Source organism: Cetorhinus maximus, chromosome 8 (genome assembly GCF_964194155.1).
Source record: "Cetorhinus maximus chromosome 8, sCetMax3.hap1.1, whole genome shotgun sequence".
NCBI classification, from domain to species: Eukaryota; Metazoa; Chordata; class Chondrichthyes; order Lamniformes; family Cetorhinidae; genus Cetorhinus; species Cetorhinus maximus.
In genome coordinates this window covers 59,977,438-59,995,363 of record NC_135886.1, presented here as the reverse complement: position 1 = coordinate 59,995,363, position 17,926 = coordinate 59,977,438, and the positions used below count along the sequence as shown (strand labels likewise).

The 17,926-nt window shown below is 44.3% G+C and overlaps 1 protein-coding gene across 1 annotated transcript in view; it reads right to left on the bottom strand.

Moving 5' to 3' along the window:
• The window catches only part of LOC144683662 (gamma-aminobutyric acid receptor subunit alpha-3-like), a 590,228-nt gene that overhangs the window by 562,328 nt on the left and 9,974 nt on the right, over positions 1-17,926 (bottom strand). The window contains exon 2 of the mRNA XM_078546915.1: positions 4,638-4,770. Within this exon, the coding sequence (XP_078403041.1) occupies positions 4,638-4,723 (86 nt within the window). The 5' untranslated portion in view covers positions 4,724-4,770. The remainder of the gene's footprint in view (positions 1-4,637; positions 4,771-17,926) is intronic.

Below are 17,926 nucleotides of genomic sequence, written 5' to 3'. Positions count from 1 at the left end.
AATTGGAAGCATTGTGGACTAAGGGGAGGAGAGTGATCGACTTCAAAAGGACATGGACAGGTTAATGGAATTGGTGAACAGGTGACAGATGAAATTTAATGCCGAGAAGAGTGAAGTGATTCATTTAGGTAGGGAGAGCATGGAGAGATAATATCAAATAAAGGGTATGATTCGAAAGGGGGTGCAGGAACAGAGGGGCCTGAGTGTATCTGTTGAAGGTGGAAGGACATGTTCAGAAAGCTGTTAATAAAGCATTGGAATTCTGGGTTTTAAAAATTGGGGCATAGAGTACAAAAGCAAGTATGTTATTTTAAACAATTATAAGACATTGGTTTAGCCTCAACTGAAGTATTGCGTCCAATTCTAAGCACCACACTGTAGGAATGATGGGAAGGCATCGGAGAATGTACAGAAAGGATTCACGGGGATGTTTCTTTGAAGCTTTTCATCTCTGTTATATGGATAGATTGGACAAACTGGGCTATTCTCCTTGGAGAAGTGAAGGTTGAGAGGAGATTTGATAGAGGTGTTCAAAATCATGAGGGGGCTGGACAGAGTAGATAGGGAGAAACTGTTCCCATTGGTGGAAGGATTGAGAACCAAAGGACACGGATTTATGGTATTGGCAAAAGAAGTAACAGCAATATGGGGAAAACCCCTGTATGCAGCGAATGGTTAGGATCTGGAATGAACTGCCTGAGAGTGTGGTGGAGGTGGATTCAATCGAGGCCTTCAAAAGAGAATTTGATAATTAGCTGAAGAGGAAGGATTTTCAGGCCTATAGGAAAGGGCAGTGGAGTGGGACCAGGAGAGTTGCTCCTGCAGAGAGCAAACACTGGCATGACTGGTCTAATGACCTCCTTCTGTGCTGCAACCATTCAATGATTCTATAATGAGAAATAGAAGTAGGAATAGGCCATCTAACCCCTTGAAGCTGCTCCACCATTTTATACCATCGTAATTGATCTTCGACCTGAACTCCACTCCCCTGGTTGATTCCCTCAGAGATCAAACATCTACTGACTCAATCTGTCAAATGCTGAACAGCAGAGCATCCACAGCCCCTCTAGGATAGACAGTTCCAAAGCTCCATGACCCTCTGAGTGAAGAAATTTCTCTTCATCTCTGTCCTAAATGATAGATGACTGTATTTTATTCAGTCATGGGATGTGGTCATATCTGGCAAGGCCAGCATTTGTTGCCCATCCCTAATTGCTAAAACTGAGGAATTTGCTCAGCCATTTCAAAGGGGAGTTAAGAATCACCCACATTGCTTTGTGTCTGGAGTCACATGTAGACCTGGCCAGGTAAGCATAGCAGATTTAATTCCCTAAAGAGAATTATTGAAAAGGATGGGGTTTCATGGCAGTGAAAGCATCTTGGTCACCAATGTGAAATTTAAAGCCAGTCTTATTTATGTTTTTATTAATTAATTGAATTTAAAATCCTGCTATGGCAGGATTTGAACCCATGGCCCCAAAATATTAGGCTAGGCCCCCAGATTACTAGTTTAGTGGTATTATCACTACACCACTGCTGCCCCATATCCTGGCACTGTGTGCCCTTGTTCTGGATTCCCCAGACATGGGAAACAAGCTCTCAGTGCCTACATCAAGCCCCTTAAGAAATATCTTTTAATTCTTTCATGAATAGTGCTGACTTGGAAAGCGTTTATTGTCAATCCCTAATTGCCCTTGAGAAGGTAGTGCTGAGCCAATTTATTGAACCACTGCAGCCCACAGTGTTGTTAGGGAGGGAGTTCCAGGATTTTGACCCAGTGATAGTGAAAGAACGGCGATATATTTCCAAATCAGGATGGTGAGTGGCTTTGAGGGGAACTTCTAGATGGCGATATTCCCATGTGTCTGCTGCCCTTGTCCTTCTAGGTGGTAGAGGTCATGGGTTTGGAAGGTGCTGTAGAAGGAGCCTTGGTGAGTTTTTGCAGTGCACCTTGTAGATGGTACACACTGCAGCTACTGTGTGTCGGTGGTGGGGGCAGTGAATGTTTAAGGTGGTGGCTGGGGTGCCAGTCAAGTGGGTTGCTTTGTCCTGGATGGTGTCAAGCTTCTTGAGTGTTATTGGAGCTGCACTCATCCAGGCAAGTGGAGACTATTCCATCACACTCCTGACTTGTGCCTTGTAGATGGGGAGTCAGGAGGTGAGTTACTTGCCACAGGATTCCTAGCCTCTGACCTGCTCTTGTAGCTACAGTATTTATATGGCTAGTCCAGTTCAGTTTCTGGTCAATGGTAACCCCCAGGCTGTTGATAGTGGGAGATTCAGTGATGGTAATGCATTGAATGTCAAGGGGCGATGGTTAAATTCTCTCTTGTTGGAGATGGTCATTGCTTGGCACTTGTGTGGCGCGAATGTTACTTGCCACTTGTAAGCCCAAGCCTAAATGTTGTCCAGGTCTTGTTGCATTTGGACATGGACTGCTTCAGTATCTGAGGAGTTGTAAATGGTGCTGACCATTGTGCAATCATCAACGAACATCCCCACTTCTGACCTTATGATGGAAGAAAGGTCATTGATGAAGCAGATGAAGATGGTTCCTAGGACACTACCCTGAGGAACTCCTGCAGTGATGTCCTAGCGTTGAGATGACTGACCTCCAACAACCACAACCATCTTCCTTTGTGCAGGGTATAACTCCAACCATCGGAGAGCTTTCCCCCTGATTCCCATTGACTCCAGTTTTGCTAGGGCTCCTTGACGCCACACTTGGTCAAATACTGCCTTGATTTCAAGGGCAGTAACTCTCACCTTCCCGGTTGAGTTCAGCTCTTTTGTCCATGTTTGAACCAAGGCTGTAATGAGATCAGGAGCTGAGAAGCCCTGGCGGAACCCAAACTGGGCATCAGTGAGCAGGTCATTGCTAAGAATGTGCCGCTTGGTAGCACTGTCGATGGCACCTTCCATCATTTTGCTGCTGATTGAGAGTAGACTGATGGGGTGAGAATTGGCCGGGTTGCATTTGTCCTGCTTTTTCCGGCGGGACATACCTGGGCAACTTTCCACATTGCTGCAGTGTTTTAGCTGTATTGGAACAGCTTGGCTAGTTGTGCAGCTAATCCTGGAGCACAAGTCTTTAATACTATAGCCAGGATGTTGTCAGAGCTCATAGCCTTTGCAGTATCCAGTGCCTTCAGCATTGTTCTTCAACCAATTCAATTTACTCCACATGATTTGGAGATTGGCATCTTGTGAGGCTGGGGACCTCAGGGAGAGGCCGAGATGGACCATCCACTCAGCATATCTGACGGAAGATGGTTGCAAATGCTTCAGCCTTGTCTTTTGCACTAATTTGCTGGGCTCTCCCATCATTGAGGATGGGGATATTTGTGGAGCTTCTTCCTCTGGTTAATTGTTTCATTGTCCACCCCATTCATTACTGGATGGGGCAAGATTACAGGGTTTAGACCTGATCCATTGGTTGTGGGATTGCTTAGCTCTGTCTATCGTATGTCGCTTCGGCTGTTTGGTATGCAAGTAGTCCTGTGTTGTAGCTTCACGAGGTTGACACCTCATTTATATCTTGTCAAAGGGATCATGCCTCATTCTTCTAAACTCTAGGGGGATTAGGCCCAATTTACTCAGACTCCTATTATAGGGCAATCCTTTAACTAATCCTTGAACAAATCTAGCAGCTTTTGCTGTGCTGCCTCGAATGTAAGTATATTCTTCCTTTGGTATGGAGACCAAAAATCTGTACAATGCCCAGGTGAGATCTCACCAAAGTCCTGTAGAATTGTAGCGAGTGTTCATTATTATCATACTCCAATCTCTGCACAAAAAGCCAACATTCCATTTACCTTCTTAATTGCTTGTTTATACCTACATACAAACAGCGTGTTGTTTTTCACTAGTATGCCCTCTTGAACTTCAACATTGACAAGTTTACACCTCTTAAAGATACTGGACAAATTCAGACTCAGTCTTACTGTGAGCAGTATTTCTTTTGAGGACACTGACTTTCAGAAGCATTCAGAAGCCCACAGTCGAATGGGGTAAAACAAAATGTTGCCTATCTTCAGAAATCTTCAAGATCTGCAAACTCTTTGCTCTCAGGAACTCCTCACTTTGGCCAATATCAGCTGATCTTGCCCACTGCTGTCTCTCAAACAGCCAGCTGAAACTTCAAACCAGGAAGCTCTTGCCTCAGAGCTGCTGGCTGACAGGCAGCCGCATGTAAACAAAGCCAATGGGGATCCTCGGGAGCCATCATCAAATCATTCCGGAAGACAAGGAAACTCCAGCCAAGCTATTTAAATTTCCTCACTGGAAGAATTCTCCACACTGTTCCACTGCTGCCAATATGCTGAAAGCAGTGACAAAATCTACGCCTCAGAATTTGCCTGACACATTTGAACATTTGGCATGATGGTGTAGGTTACCTGCTGGTATCAGGGCCGCCCCAAACTCAAGAATAAGAGAAACAAGAGGAGGAGAAAAAATAGAAGATTCAAAGTAGGAAATGAAATAGAAGATCCCAAATCACTTAGAACAAAACCCCATGATAATAGACTGCTGACTCTGTCTGTTGTCTTCCTCACACATTCGAGAAGAATCAAATCTGCTAGCTACCTACTGAGTGACCCTTGTATGAAAATGAAATGTACAGTGCAGCCACTTACCCGTGCATAGTGAGGCTGGTCTTGGAAAGAAGAGCTATCACGAGGAGGCTATAGAGTACGAAGAATCCCAAAACTTGTTCAGCCATGTCCTGAGTCTGTTCCCAGTATCAGCAAGCTCACGTGGGGCGGTGATCTGCAGAGAAGCCAAAAGCAGAATAACATTCAGTGGAGGATGGACAAGTCTATACAAACTCTCCTTTTCATTCTCTCTCTTACTCATCCTTTAGTTTCTGCCCTGTTCACCCTTTAGAAATATTACTGTCATCTTTGGCAATGCTTTTCATGAATTGTTAAATTTTAATTTGGATTTACACAGCTCCACACAGGTTCATGGCTGACTGCCTTTCAATTTGTTGGACTAGTTACTGTCTCTGTTCTCCAATTAGCACATTCCTCAGTCCACACACTGTTCAAGCAAGGAGTCTAACACTCCTACTCCTTCTTGTGAGAGTTTCTCTCCTGAGGGACTGAACAGCACCGATAGGCTTTACAAGGTTCAATACCCATGTGCCACCTCAAATGAAGTAAATAGTAAACCAACTATTTGATGCCATCGTCTGCCTATGTGAGACCCTTGCTAGCCAAATTCATCAGGAGATGATGGTGTGGTGGTAATGTCATTGGACTGATAGCTCAGAGTTTAATGGTCTGTGGACATGGGTTCAAATCCCACCATGGCAGCTGGTGGAATTTAAATTCAGTTAATAAATCTAGAATTAAAAGCTAGTCTCAGTAATGGTGACCATTAAACCATTGTCTATTGTTGTGAAAACCCATCTGGTTCACTTAGCTTAAAGGTTCCCTTTAGCGAAGGAAATCTGCCATCCTTACATGGTCTGGTCTACATGTGACTCCAGACCCAAAGCATTGTGGTTGACTCTTAACCGCCCTCTCAAATGGCCTATCAAGCCACTCAGTTCAAGGGCAATTAGGGATGGGCAACAAATGCTGGCCTTGCCAATGACACTCACATCTCCTGAAAGACTCTGGAACAGTTCCTACAAATTGGAGGGTGGCTAATGTAACCCCACTATTTAAAAAGGGAGGTAGAGAGAAAACAGGGAATTATAGACCAGTCAGCCTGACGTCGGTAGTGGGGAAAATTCTACAGTCCATTATAAAAGATTTAATAGCTGAGTACTTGGAAAACAGTGGCAGAATCAGACAGAGTCAGCATGGATTTACAAAAGGGAAATCATGCTTGACAAATCGACTGGAAATTTTCGAGGATGTAACTAGTAGAGTTAATGAGGGGGAGCCAGTGGATGTGGTTTATTTGGACCTTCAGAAGGCTTTCGACAAAGTCCCACATAAGAGATTAGCGTGTAAAATTAAAGCACATGGGATTGGGGGCAGTATATTGAAATGGATAGAAAACTGGTTGGCAGACAGGAAACAAAGAGTAGGAATAAACGGGTCTTTTTCCAAATGGCAGACAGTGACTAGTGGGGTACCGCAGGGATCGGTGCTGGGACACCAGCTATTCACAATATATATTAATGATTTAGATGAGGGAACTAAATGTAATATCTCCAAATTTACAGATGACACAAAGCTGGGTGGGAGGGTGAGCTGTGAGGAGGATGCAGAGATGCTTCAGTGTGATTTGGACAAGCTGAGTGAGTGGGAAAATGCATGGCAGATGCAGTATAATGTGGATAAATGTGAGGTTATCCACTTTGGTAACAAAAACAGGAAGGCAGATTATTATCTGAATGGCTATAAATTGAGAGAGGGGGGTGTGCAACGAGACCTGGGTGTCTTCGTACACCAGTTGCTGAAGGTAAGCATGTAGGTGCAGCAGGTGGTAAAGAAGGCAAATGGTATGTTGGCCTTCATAGCGAGAGGATTCGAGTACAGGAGCGGGGATGTCTTGCTGCAATTATACAGGGCCTTGGTGAGACCACAGGTGAAATATTGTGAGCAGTTTTTGGTCTCCTTATCTGAAGAAGGATGTGCTTGCTATGGAGGAAGTACAGTGAAGGTTTACCAGACTGATTTCTGGGATGGCGGGACTGACATAGGAGGAGAGATTGAGTCGATTAGGATTATATTCGCTGGAGTTCAGAAGAATGAGGAGGGATCTCATAGAAACCTATAAAATTCTAACAGGACTCGAAAGGTAGATGCAAGAAGGATGTTCCCGATGGTGGGGGAGTCCAGAACCAGGGGTCACAGTCTGAGGATACGGGGTAGACCACTTAGGACTGAGATGAGGAGAAATTTCTTCACCCAGAGAGTGGTGAGCCTGTGGAATTCGCTACCACAGAAAGTAGTTGAGGCCAAAACATTGTATGCTTTTAAGAAGGAGTTAAATATAGCTCTTGGGGCAAAAGGGATCAAAGGGTATGGGGGGAAAGCGGGAGCAGGCTATTGAGTTGGATGATCAGCCATGATCATAATGAATGGCGGAGCAGGCTCGAAGGGCCAAATGGCCTACTGCTGCTCCTAGTTTCTATGGTTCTATGTAAGAAAGAAAAAAAACTTTATTGGTTCCACAGGAACATTGATGGGTTCATTACTTTCACCTATTCACACCATGTCCATTTGGCTTGTGATCTATGATCGTTATTATGTGAACTACAGTGTGCATATATTTTACATAAAAAAACTAATCTAAAGTCTTGAACCATCCTCAAAGACCGTTATGGTGTCTCTTCCATGTTGCTGGACAAGACACATGGTTAAGCTCGTCTGAGAGGCATTCACTCTCTGACCTCTGGTTCCGTATATTTCATCTTTTCACTTGCCCTTCTTTTTTCTCCATGTCCAGTCAAAGCTATCATGGTCAGTGCTCCTCCCAGCTTTCTTCTCTTGGTCCTCTGGTGCACCAATTACACTGTATCCCACTATACCCTTTTATCCACACCCTCAGCATTCTGAATTCAAAACATAATGCACTTCTTCCAATTGAGGTTATTCTTTCACAGTGTCAGCTGCGGCTCAGTGATGAACACACATGTCCCTGAATCACAAGCTGATGGGTTCAAGCCCCACTTTAGAGTTTTGAGTACATAATCCAGGCTGACACTGTCAATACCAAGCGAGTGCAATACTGTTGGAGATGATGTTGTCTGGATGAGATGTGAACCCAGGACACTGTCTTCCCTCTCGGATAGATGTAAAAGATCCCATAGCACTATTTTGAAATAGTGTAGAGAAAGTCTCCCTGGTGCCCTGACCAATCAGTAAAAAACAGAGCATGTGGTTAATATTTCATAGCTGTTTGTGGGAGCTTGCTGTGTGTGAATTGTTGAGTCATTTACAACAGTAACTACACTTCAAAAGTACCTCAATGACTTAAGTACTTTGCAACATCCTGTGGTCGCAAAAGGTGCTATAGAAATGCAAGTCCTTTCTTCCACAGTGTTCCATCTTTCTCAGTCTTTCATTCTTCTTAAATCAGGAGGCTTTGAAAGCTTAAGCTTGATACCATTGGTTTCTTATTCTCCTTCTTTCTGCATCCATTGTGTTTGCTAACTCAATGGGCCGGATTTCTGGTAGGCATTGGGACTCCCACGCTGGGCCCATAAGGGGGTCCTGAGACCACCCATGCCCTCAGCACACCCACAAGCACAATCCTCTGGGAGGTAACCTTCTAATTGACTGCCTCCGCATTCATCATCCCGTTAAGGATGGCAGGCAGATTCCTTTGGGCCCAGTGTGTCCACAGCTAGGGACAGCTCGAACCCCACCCAGGGAGACAACTTCATTATAAATGCTTGACTGAGCTCCAGGAATGACTAATGGACTTAGCACGTCAGGAGTTTACTTACACAGTTGTAAAAGGGGCTGCTAGCTTTGTTTGATTGCAGCTTTATTACCTTGTAATAAATTGATCGTCTTTGATGTGGCTTTTCAATGCCTGTGTGTTTTGTCAATGGAACTTTCACTGCCTGTGTTTGATTGACAATTTTATGAGAAAGAAAAGGGGGCAATGTGTTTCAAAGGGAATGTTGAATGGCTGTTTTTTTTATTATTTCATGAGCATTTGAAAGACTTGCCAGCGCTATCATATGGCTCATTGGTTCTGTGCCCTGTGCATACTGTGTGAGTGGACATGGAGGGTTCATGGGTGGCATGGAGGAGCATGGGAGCCGGGTATGGGAATGGAGAGGGTATGGGGTTTAGGTGGGAGGGATGAGGGGTGAGGGGTAAGGGTTAGGGGTCCTCACAACCATGAATACAACTGGGTTTATGCCCGAGTAAATAGAGGCAGGCCTTCAAATCTGCCAGACACAAGCCTGCTTCCGGGAATTTCCCAACTCTCTTGTCCCATATCCTTGACAAAAATCCAGCCCCAAGTCTCTGGCAACTATTGCACCTTTCCACAAAACAGAGGCCTTCACCTTGACGGTCAAACAAACTCCTGTATTTGTTCACATCTGTTTAATATTTGTGAGTGGATCCAGCTGTTTAAATTGAACAGCTGGATTCCTCTCTCTCTTTCTGCTGAAGGTGCTCACCCTTGCTTGTCTGTGTCTCCATGGGCAGTGACATCTTTACCTAATTCTACTGCAGTAGCAATTCTTCATATGCGAGTCCAGGCATGAATGTGGACTGGCTAATCGAATACAGGAGGCATCATAGATGTAGCAGGGGCTCCAGCAGCAGGTGGTGATGTTGGAGAAGAGCATCTACCAAGGGAACTGGTCAGCTCCTGTAGGCCCCAACCTGCAGGAAGAAGTGTCTTTGACAAGTAGAGAGAAAGAAAGCAGCAAGGACAAGTGTTGCGAGTGGCAGGAGCCAATTAAGGTCATGAATAGAGTACCTTGAATCCCATGAGGGTGAATAGAGAACCAGGAAGGGAAATTGGAGACCTAGTCAGACCCTGAGTCTGAGAAACCTTGTGGAGACGGGAGGGGAGGGGAAGACTGGTGAGGAGCTGAGGCCACTAATAGGACAGAGATCTGGATCATTGGCCATGAATATTTTCTGTAAATAGTTTGTTTCTTGAAGTTAAGCTTTCTCTTGAGAGTTTATACAGTTTTAGTGTCAGTGGAATAAAGTTTGCGTGCTTAAATTGCACACTGCATAACCAACTGATTCTGGCCTTAACTGACAAGCAGGCAAGCTCTTCAGCAAAAGTGACATTGAACAGTGACCAGCTGGGAAACCTTGGAGGACCTTGATCCTGACCCAGGAGTACCGAGCCCAATTGTTGTGACTCTTACTAAATACTGTGCGAACAAGTGCAGATCAGAGACTGGGAATTCTACAGCACAAGTCAGGAGTGTAATGGAATACTCCCCACTTGCCTGGATGAGTGCAGCTCCCACAACACTCTGGAAGCTTGACACCATCCAGGACAAAGCAGCCGCTTGATTGGCGCCAAAACCTTAAACATCTTGGACCAGAACTTCTGAGGAGTGGCAGTCACAGTCAGAAGGGGTATACAGGATGATCAGTGGGGTGTTGGAGGATGGATGGGGGTCAATACTACAGTTACCCAGGAATTAAAAGTGCTTTTAATTCTTCTAACTTTTCCTGGGTAACTATTCTGGTAAGAGAGTTGGAACCATCCAAAGGCTCTGATTTAAATTAGAGTCTCAATGGTTCCCAGTGCAGGGTAATTGCCTATTGGAAGTGCAAACTTCCCAGACAATTCCTATACATTCTTTACATGCATATTTCCGGAGGAGTCCCCCAGTGCATCTTCTAGAGAACCTCCAGGGTATGACCCCACAGAGGTCACACATTCTGGGCCCTTATCTCTCCACCACGGCAGTGTCTACCATCTACAGGATGTACTACAGCAACTTGGCAAGGTTACTTCAATAGCAGCTTCAAAACTTGTGACTTGCAATGCATAGAAGGCAAGAGCAGCAGATAGAAGGGAACACCACCACCTGGAAGTTCCCCTCCAAGTCACTCATCATCCTGACTTGGAAACATATCGCCATTCCTTCACTGTCGTTGGGTCATAATCCTGGAACTCCCTTCCTAACAGCACTGTGGGTATACCTACACAACAGGGACTGCAGCGGTTCAAGAAGGCAGCTCACCACCACCTTCTCAAGAGCAACTAGGGATGGGCAATAAATGCTGGCCCAGCCAGCGACACCCACATCCTTACATCAAAAAGAGCTGTTCAAGATTGGTTCTCCATCAATATTAGAAAAGCTCACTATCACACTACAAACAAAACAGCTCCCCATCAATAACCCAGCCATTCACCAGGACTGATAATAGAGCTGTTCAGCATCGTTGATCACAGAAAAGTGAGCAAAATCACAAACATGTGCAGCCAATTAAATAAGAAACATGCGTCACCAGAGACAGCACAACCTCGTGAACTCATTCATATTCCTTTGAAAATTAAGGCCTCTGAGTCCTTTTGTATTCATAAGCTTCCAGCCATGTGCCATCAATGAAATTAAATCCATGTGAATTCAAATAGAATCACAGAATTGTTAACAGCACAGAAGATGGCCATTTGGCCCATCATGTCCATGCTGGTTCTCCTAAGGATTAATCATGTACTGTCACTCTCTCACCCTCTCCCCATATCCCTGCACATTCCTCCCTTCGAGATATTCAGAAAATTTAGAAAATGTAGAAAAGAATTACAGCACAGAAGGACGCCACTGTGTGCCATGTGCCATGATGTGTCATCAGTGATATTATAGCCATATGTCACTAATTAAATTTCAGTCTTGTGGTCATCAGTGACAATACAGCCACGCATCATCAGTGAAAGTATATCTGTGTCACCTTTGTGTTACAGCATGTATGGTGACTGAAATTAATTATACTTCAGACATGTCTCATTAATTCAATGTGTCATTCATGAAATTACAGCTTTGTGTCTTTAGTGATATTGGTTGGAATCTTGTTGAGGCAGTGGAGGCTTTTCCAGAAAGCCGACCAACCCACATGCCACTCAAACGGTAAGGTGGGCTTTCCTTTGGAATCAGGTCATCGTGGGCAGATATCTCACCTAGTCAGAGCTGGCAGCTGGCCTTGTGCTCAGTACCAGCACAGGAGGCCATGGCAACTGCTGTAAGAACACCCTCACCGGAGTCCTAGATTGCAGAACCACCCAGTTCAAAGGTAAGTGATGTGGCCGAGGGGGTGGGTGTGGGGTCACGGGGATAGGGGCACCACAGGGTACGTGGTGACTCTCAGTGAGGCCACTTTCCTGATGTCCAGGCCCACGATCAGGCACTGATCCTCACCATACCCCACCTCCCGCACACCACTCCCCCCGCCCCCAGACCCAGATGTGACAAGCTGCCGCAGGCTGGCAGCTGTTGTGCATGCTGCAGAGTGCAGGCCTGGTTGAAGCTGGGTTAATACCAGTGGTGGTGGATTGAGGTCCTTAATTGGCCACTTAATGGCCTCAATTGGCGATGGGGCAGGATGGTTGAGCTAGGGCCTTCATGTCCTGAACTTAAAGCGGAAGCAGGAAGGCAGTAGGGTTCCTCTATGTCACCATCACCTAAGTAAATGGTCTTCACACCTCCAAGCCCACCACCCATGACAGCACAAGATTCTGCCCATTCCAGCAATGTGTTACCAGTGAACTTTCACACATCATCGATTAAATTTCAGCAATGTTTTGTCAGTGAAATTACAGCCACGTGTCATCTGTAAAATTATACCCACACGTCACCAATAAAATGACAGGCATGCATCACAAATGAAATTACAGCCATGTGTCATGAGTGAAATTGCAGCCATACTTTGTTCATAATATTACAGCCCTGTGTCATGAGCGAACTTATGGCTGTAATTTCACTGATGACACAGGGCTATGATGTTACTGATGACACTTGGCTACATGTTACAAATGAAATTACTGTATTGTGTCATCAATGAAATTCCAACCATATTTCACCAATGAAATAACAGCCAGGTGAGGTTCACGAAATTGCAGCAATGTGTTCTCAGTGAAATTATAGCCATGTGTCATCAAGGAAATTTCAGCCTCTTGTCATCAATAATATTACAGCCATATGTCATCGGTGATATTACAGGATGTATCAATAGTGAAATTACAATTATGTTATCACTGAAATAATTGGCATGGTACAAGAGGATTGGAAGCCTGTAAACGTTGTTTAAAAAGGGAGCAAGGGATAGGCCAGAAAATTATAGGCTGGTTAAACTGACTTTGGTGGTGGGCAAATTATTGGAAACAATTCTGAGAGACAGGATAAACTGTCACTTAGAAAGACACGGGTTGATCAGGGATAGTCAGCATGGTTTTGTTAGGGGAAGATCGTGTCTTACTAATTTAATCAATTTTTTGAGGAAGTAACAAGGAGGATTGATGAGGGTAGTGCAGTGGATGTTGTCTACAAGGATTTTAGTAAGGCATTTGACAAGGTCCCACATGGCTGATTGGTCAGAAAAGTAAAAGCCCGGGATACAGGAGAAGGTGATGAAGTCGGATCCAAAATTGGCTCAGCGACAGGAAACAGAAGGTAATGGTTGATGGATGTTTTCACAAATAGAGAGCGGGTTCCAGTGGTGTTCCACAGGGCTGAGTGTTGGGTTTCTTGTTACAAAAAAACCCCAGAAATACCTGGAAAAACTCAGCAGGTCTGGCAGCATCGGCGAAGAAGAACAAAGTTCTGTTGAAGCGTCATGAGGACTCGAAACGTCAACTTTGTTCTTCTCCGCCGATGCTGCCAGACCTGCTGAGTTTTTCCAGGTATTTCTGTTTTTGTTTTGGATTTCCAGCATCCGCAGTTTTTTGTTTTTATCTTTGGGTTTCTTGCTGTTGGTTGTATATATTAATGATTTGGACTTAACTGTGGAAGGCATGATTGGGAAATTTGCAGATGACAAAAAATTGGCCATGTAGTTGATGGTGAAGAGGGTAGCTGTCGACTCCAGAATGATATCATTGGTCTGGTCGAGTGGGCGGAGAAGTGGAAAATGGAATTCAATCTGGAAAGTGTGAGGTAATGCATTTGGAGAGGGCAAACAAAGCAAGAGAATACTCAATAAATGGGAGGATATTGAGAGGGATAGAGGAAGTGAGAGACCTTGGAGTACATGTCCACAGGTCCTTGAAGGTGGCAGGACAGGTGGATAAGGGGTTAAAGGAAGCATATGGAATGCTTTCCTTTACTGGGTGAGGTATTGAACACAAAAGCAGGGATGTAATGATGGAACTGTATAAAATGCTGGTTAGGCCACAGCTGGAAATTTGTGTACGGTTCTGGTCATCACATTACAGGAAGGACATAATTGCTCAGAAGAGAGTACAGATGAGATTTACAAGAATGTTGCCAGGGTGTGAAAATTGCAGCTATGAGGAAAGATTGGATAGGCTGGGGTTGTTTTCCTTGGAACAGAGGAGGCTGAGGGATGACTTAATTGAGGTGTACAAGATTATGAGGGGCCTGGATGGAGTAGACAGGGTGTCCCATTTGCCCCAGTGAAGAGTAAATTACCAGGGGCACAGATTCAAGGTGATTGGTAGAAGGATTGGAGGGGACATGAGGAAAGACTTCTTCACCAAGAGGGTGGTGGGCATCTGGAATTCGCTGCTTGGTTTGGTGATGGAGGCAGAAAACCTCAACTCATTTAAAGGTACCTGGATTTGCACCTAAATTTCTGTAACCTGCAAAGCCACAGACCAGGTGCTGAAGGTGGGATTAGAATGAGTGGCTAGCTTATTTTTTCTTTTTCAGTCAGCGCAGACACGATGGGCTGAATGGCCTCTTTCACAGCCATGATCACAGCCATCAATGTCAGTACAGCTATGTGTCAGCATTGGTGTAATTTCACTGATTTCACATGGTTGAAATATCAATGTAACAACAATGACATCATAGCCAGGTGTCATCAATTCAATTTCAGCCATGTTTCACCAATGAATTTACAGCCATTTTTCATCAAATTAAATTAAATTAAATTAAATTGCAACTGTGTGTCATCAGTGACATTACAGTCATGTGGATAAAAACAAAAAGCTAAAAGCTACTGCGGATGCTGGAAATCCAAAACAAAAACAGAATTACCTGGAAAAACTCAGCAGGTCTGGCAGCATCGGCGGAGAAGAAATCAATTAACGTTTCGAGCCTTCATGGCCCTTCGGCAGAACTGAAGCATAGTTAGTCATGTGGCATCAATGAAATGATAGGCATTTGTTAATGAAATTACGGCCATGTGACTTGAGTGATACTTTAGCCATGAGTCTTGAATGAAATTATAGCTGTGTGTCATGCATGAAATTACAGCCACGTGTCAACCATGAAATTACATCAATGATGACACATGGCTGTAATTTCAGAGATATTTTAGCCATGCGACATAAGTGAAATGACAGCCATGTATCTTAAATTATATTACATCAATGTGTCATCCATGAAATTATAGCCACGTGCCATCAGTGAAATTACATCCATGTGTCACAGGAAACAGGAGTAGGAGATGACAATTCAGCCCATCGAGCCTGCTCCACCATGCAAACAGATCATGGCTGATCACCTACCTCTCTGCAATTTTCCCCCACTATCTCCATATTCTTTGATGTCATTTTACCCAGAAATTTATCGATTTCTGTTTCAAACATGCTCAATGACTGAACTTCCTCAGCCCTCTGGGGTAGAGAAATCCAAAGATTAACCACTCTCTGAGTGAAGAAATTCCTCCCCATCTCAGAATTAAACGGCCTGCCCTGTGTCCCCTGGTTCCAGACTCATCAGCCAGGTGAAACATCCTAACCACATCTACCCTGTCACACCCTGTAAGAATTTTGTAAGTTTCAATGAGATCGCTTCTTATTCTTCAGAACTAGAGAATATAGGCCCAGTTTCCTTAATCCCTGCTCATAAAACATTCCTGCCATCCCAGGGATTAGCCTGGTGAATCTCTGTTGCACTCCCTCTGTAGCAAGTGTTGTATATCAGTTGTGACTGGCTGAGGAATTACTGCTGAGATATTGGTATGCCTAAACAATAACTGGTTTATTAGGTAAAACTGAACTATATACAGACATACATGACTAGGTGTTGCTCTGTGGAAGTTAGAAACATTCTCCTTCTTGACTCTTGGTCATGTGTCTCTCTTGCATCATCATTATGATCAGTGCTGTTTACGCTGTCCCACACATTAACCCTTTCAACCCTAATGCTACAGCAAATAGATAAAGAGATAAGGAGACCAAAACTGTACCCTATATTCCAGGTGCGGTTCCATCAAGGCTCTGTACAACTACAGCAAGACATCTTTACTCCTGTACTCAAATCCCCTTGCAATGAAGGCCAACATACCATTTGCTTTCTTAATTGCTTGCTCCATTTGTTTGCTAGCTTTTCATGACTCATGAACGAGGACACCCAGGTGGATGTCATGAACACTTTGGACATCAACACTTCCCAGCCTCTCACTATTTAAGAATATTCTGTCTTTCTGTTTTTTTCACTAAAGTGAATAACTTTACACTTATTCGCATTATATTCCATCTGTGATGCTCTTGCCCATTCACTTAGTCTGTCCAAATCCCCTTGAAGCCACTTTGAACCCTCGACACAACTTATATTCCCACCAAGTTTTGTGTCATCAGCAAATTTGGGAATATTACTTTTGTTCCCCACATCCAAATCATTGATATAGATTGTGAACAGCTGTGGCCCCGGTACCAATCCTTGTGGTAACAGCCTGCCATCTTGAGAATGATCCGTTTATTCCTACTCTCTGTTTCCTGTCTGTTAACCAATTCTGAATCCATGCTCGAATATTACCCCAATTCCATGTGTTCTAATTTTGTTTACTGTGTGGAACTTTGTCAAAAGCCTTCTGAAATTCCAAATACATCACATCCACTGGTTCTCCTTTATCAATGCTACAGGCAACATCCTCAAAAAACTCCAACATGTTTGTCAAACATGATTTCTCTTTTGCAAACCCAATCAGATCATTAATTTCTAAGTGTCCAGTTATCACATAGTAGGGAACATGCTAGAACCTGACATCAAACTAACAGGTCTGTAGTTCTCTGTTTTCTCCCTCACTCCCCCTATACATGGTGGGGTTATACTTGCTAATTTTCACTCTGCAGGATTCTTTCCAGCATCCAATGAATTCTGAAAGATAAGCACCAATGTATCCACTATCTCTGTAGACACTTACCTCAGCACTCTGGTATGTAGCTCATCCACTCCAGGGGATTTATCAACCTTCAATCCAATTACTTTTTTGAGTGCTATCTTCCCCCATGTGAAGTCAGACACAAAATAATTGTTTAGTTTCTCTGCCATTTCCTTGTTCTCCATTATAAATTCTCCCGTCCCCACCTGCAATGGGCCCAATTTGTCCTTTCTAATCTTTGTCTTTCCACATACCTAAAGAAACTTTTACAGTCCGCCTTTATGTTCCCCACTAGTTTACATTCATACTCTCTTTTCCCTTTCTTCATCAATTTCTCGGTTCTCCTTTACTGGGTTCTAAATTTCTCCCAATCCTCAGGCTTACCACTTTTCCTGACAACGTTATGAGCCACTTCCTCGGATCTAATGCTGCCTTTAACTTCTTTTGTTAGCCACAGTTTCCTGCTGGGTTTTTGTGCCTTTGTGTCGTCAGTGAAATTACAGCCTTGTTTCGGCAATGAAATTGCAGCCATGTGTCATGAGTGATACTTCATCCATGAGTCTGGCATGAAATTATAGCCCTGTGTCATTGATGAAATTACATCCCTGTGTCATCAGTGAAAATACACCAATGGCCGGAATTTTCCACCTCTCTTGGCGTCGGGCGTCAAAGAGGGCGTGAGCGGACAATATGGCTGGAAGGCCAAAAACCTGTTTTACAAATTGTGAAACCAGTTTGTGATTGTCTGCTCCACCCATCAATGGCAGGCCATCTCTCCCATCACCGCACGTCAGGAGCCTAATTTCAATACTTTAGACTTTCATTAAAAACCCTGCTCATCGGAATCATTCCCCCCCCATGCTGGATCACTCGGGCATGTCGGTGTGATTGCTCACTGACGTGTTTCACAACAGCATTAAGAGGCGTACAGCTAGCGAGTTGAACTTCGAGGGTAACGAGGAGGTGAGTACACACTAGCATTGTGCAGCACTCACGAGGGTCGCCCGTTCAACTTCAAGGAATGAAGGCCGCACGTTCAGATGAGGGCACAGGTAAATTGATTTTTCCCAGCTGGCTGACAGTGCAGTGCCAGGGCAAGGGCTGGGGCGAGTTGGGGGGCCAGGCAGCACGGTCTGATGGTAGTGCACAAACACATGCGGTAGCTGGGGGGCAGTGGAAGGAAGGAAGCAGCCATGCATTAGTGAAACCTTGATATAAGTGAGCATTCCTCAACAGCTAAG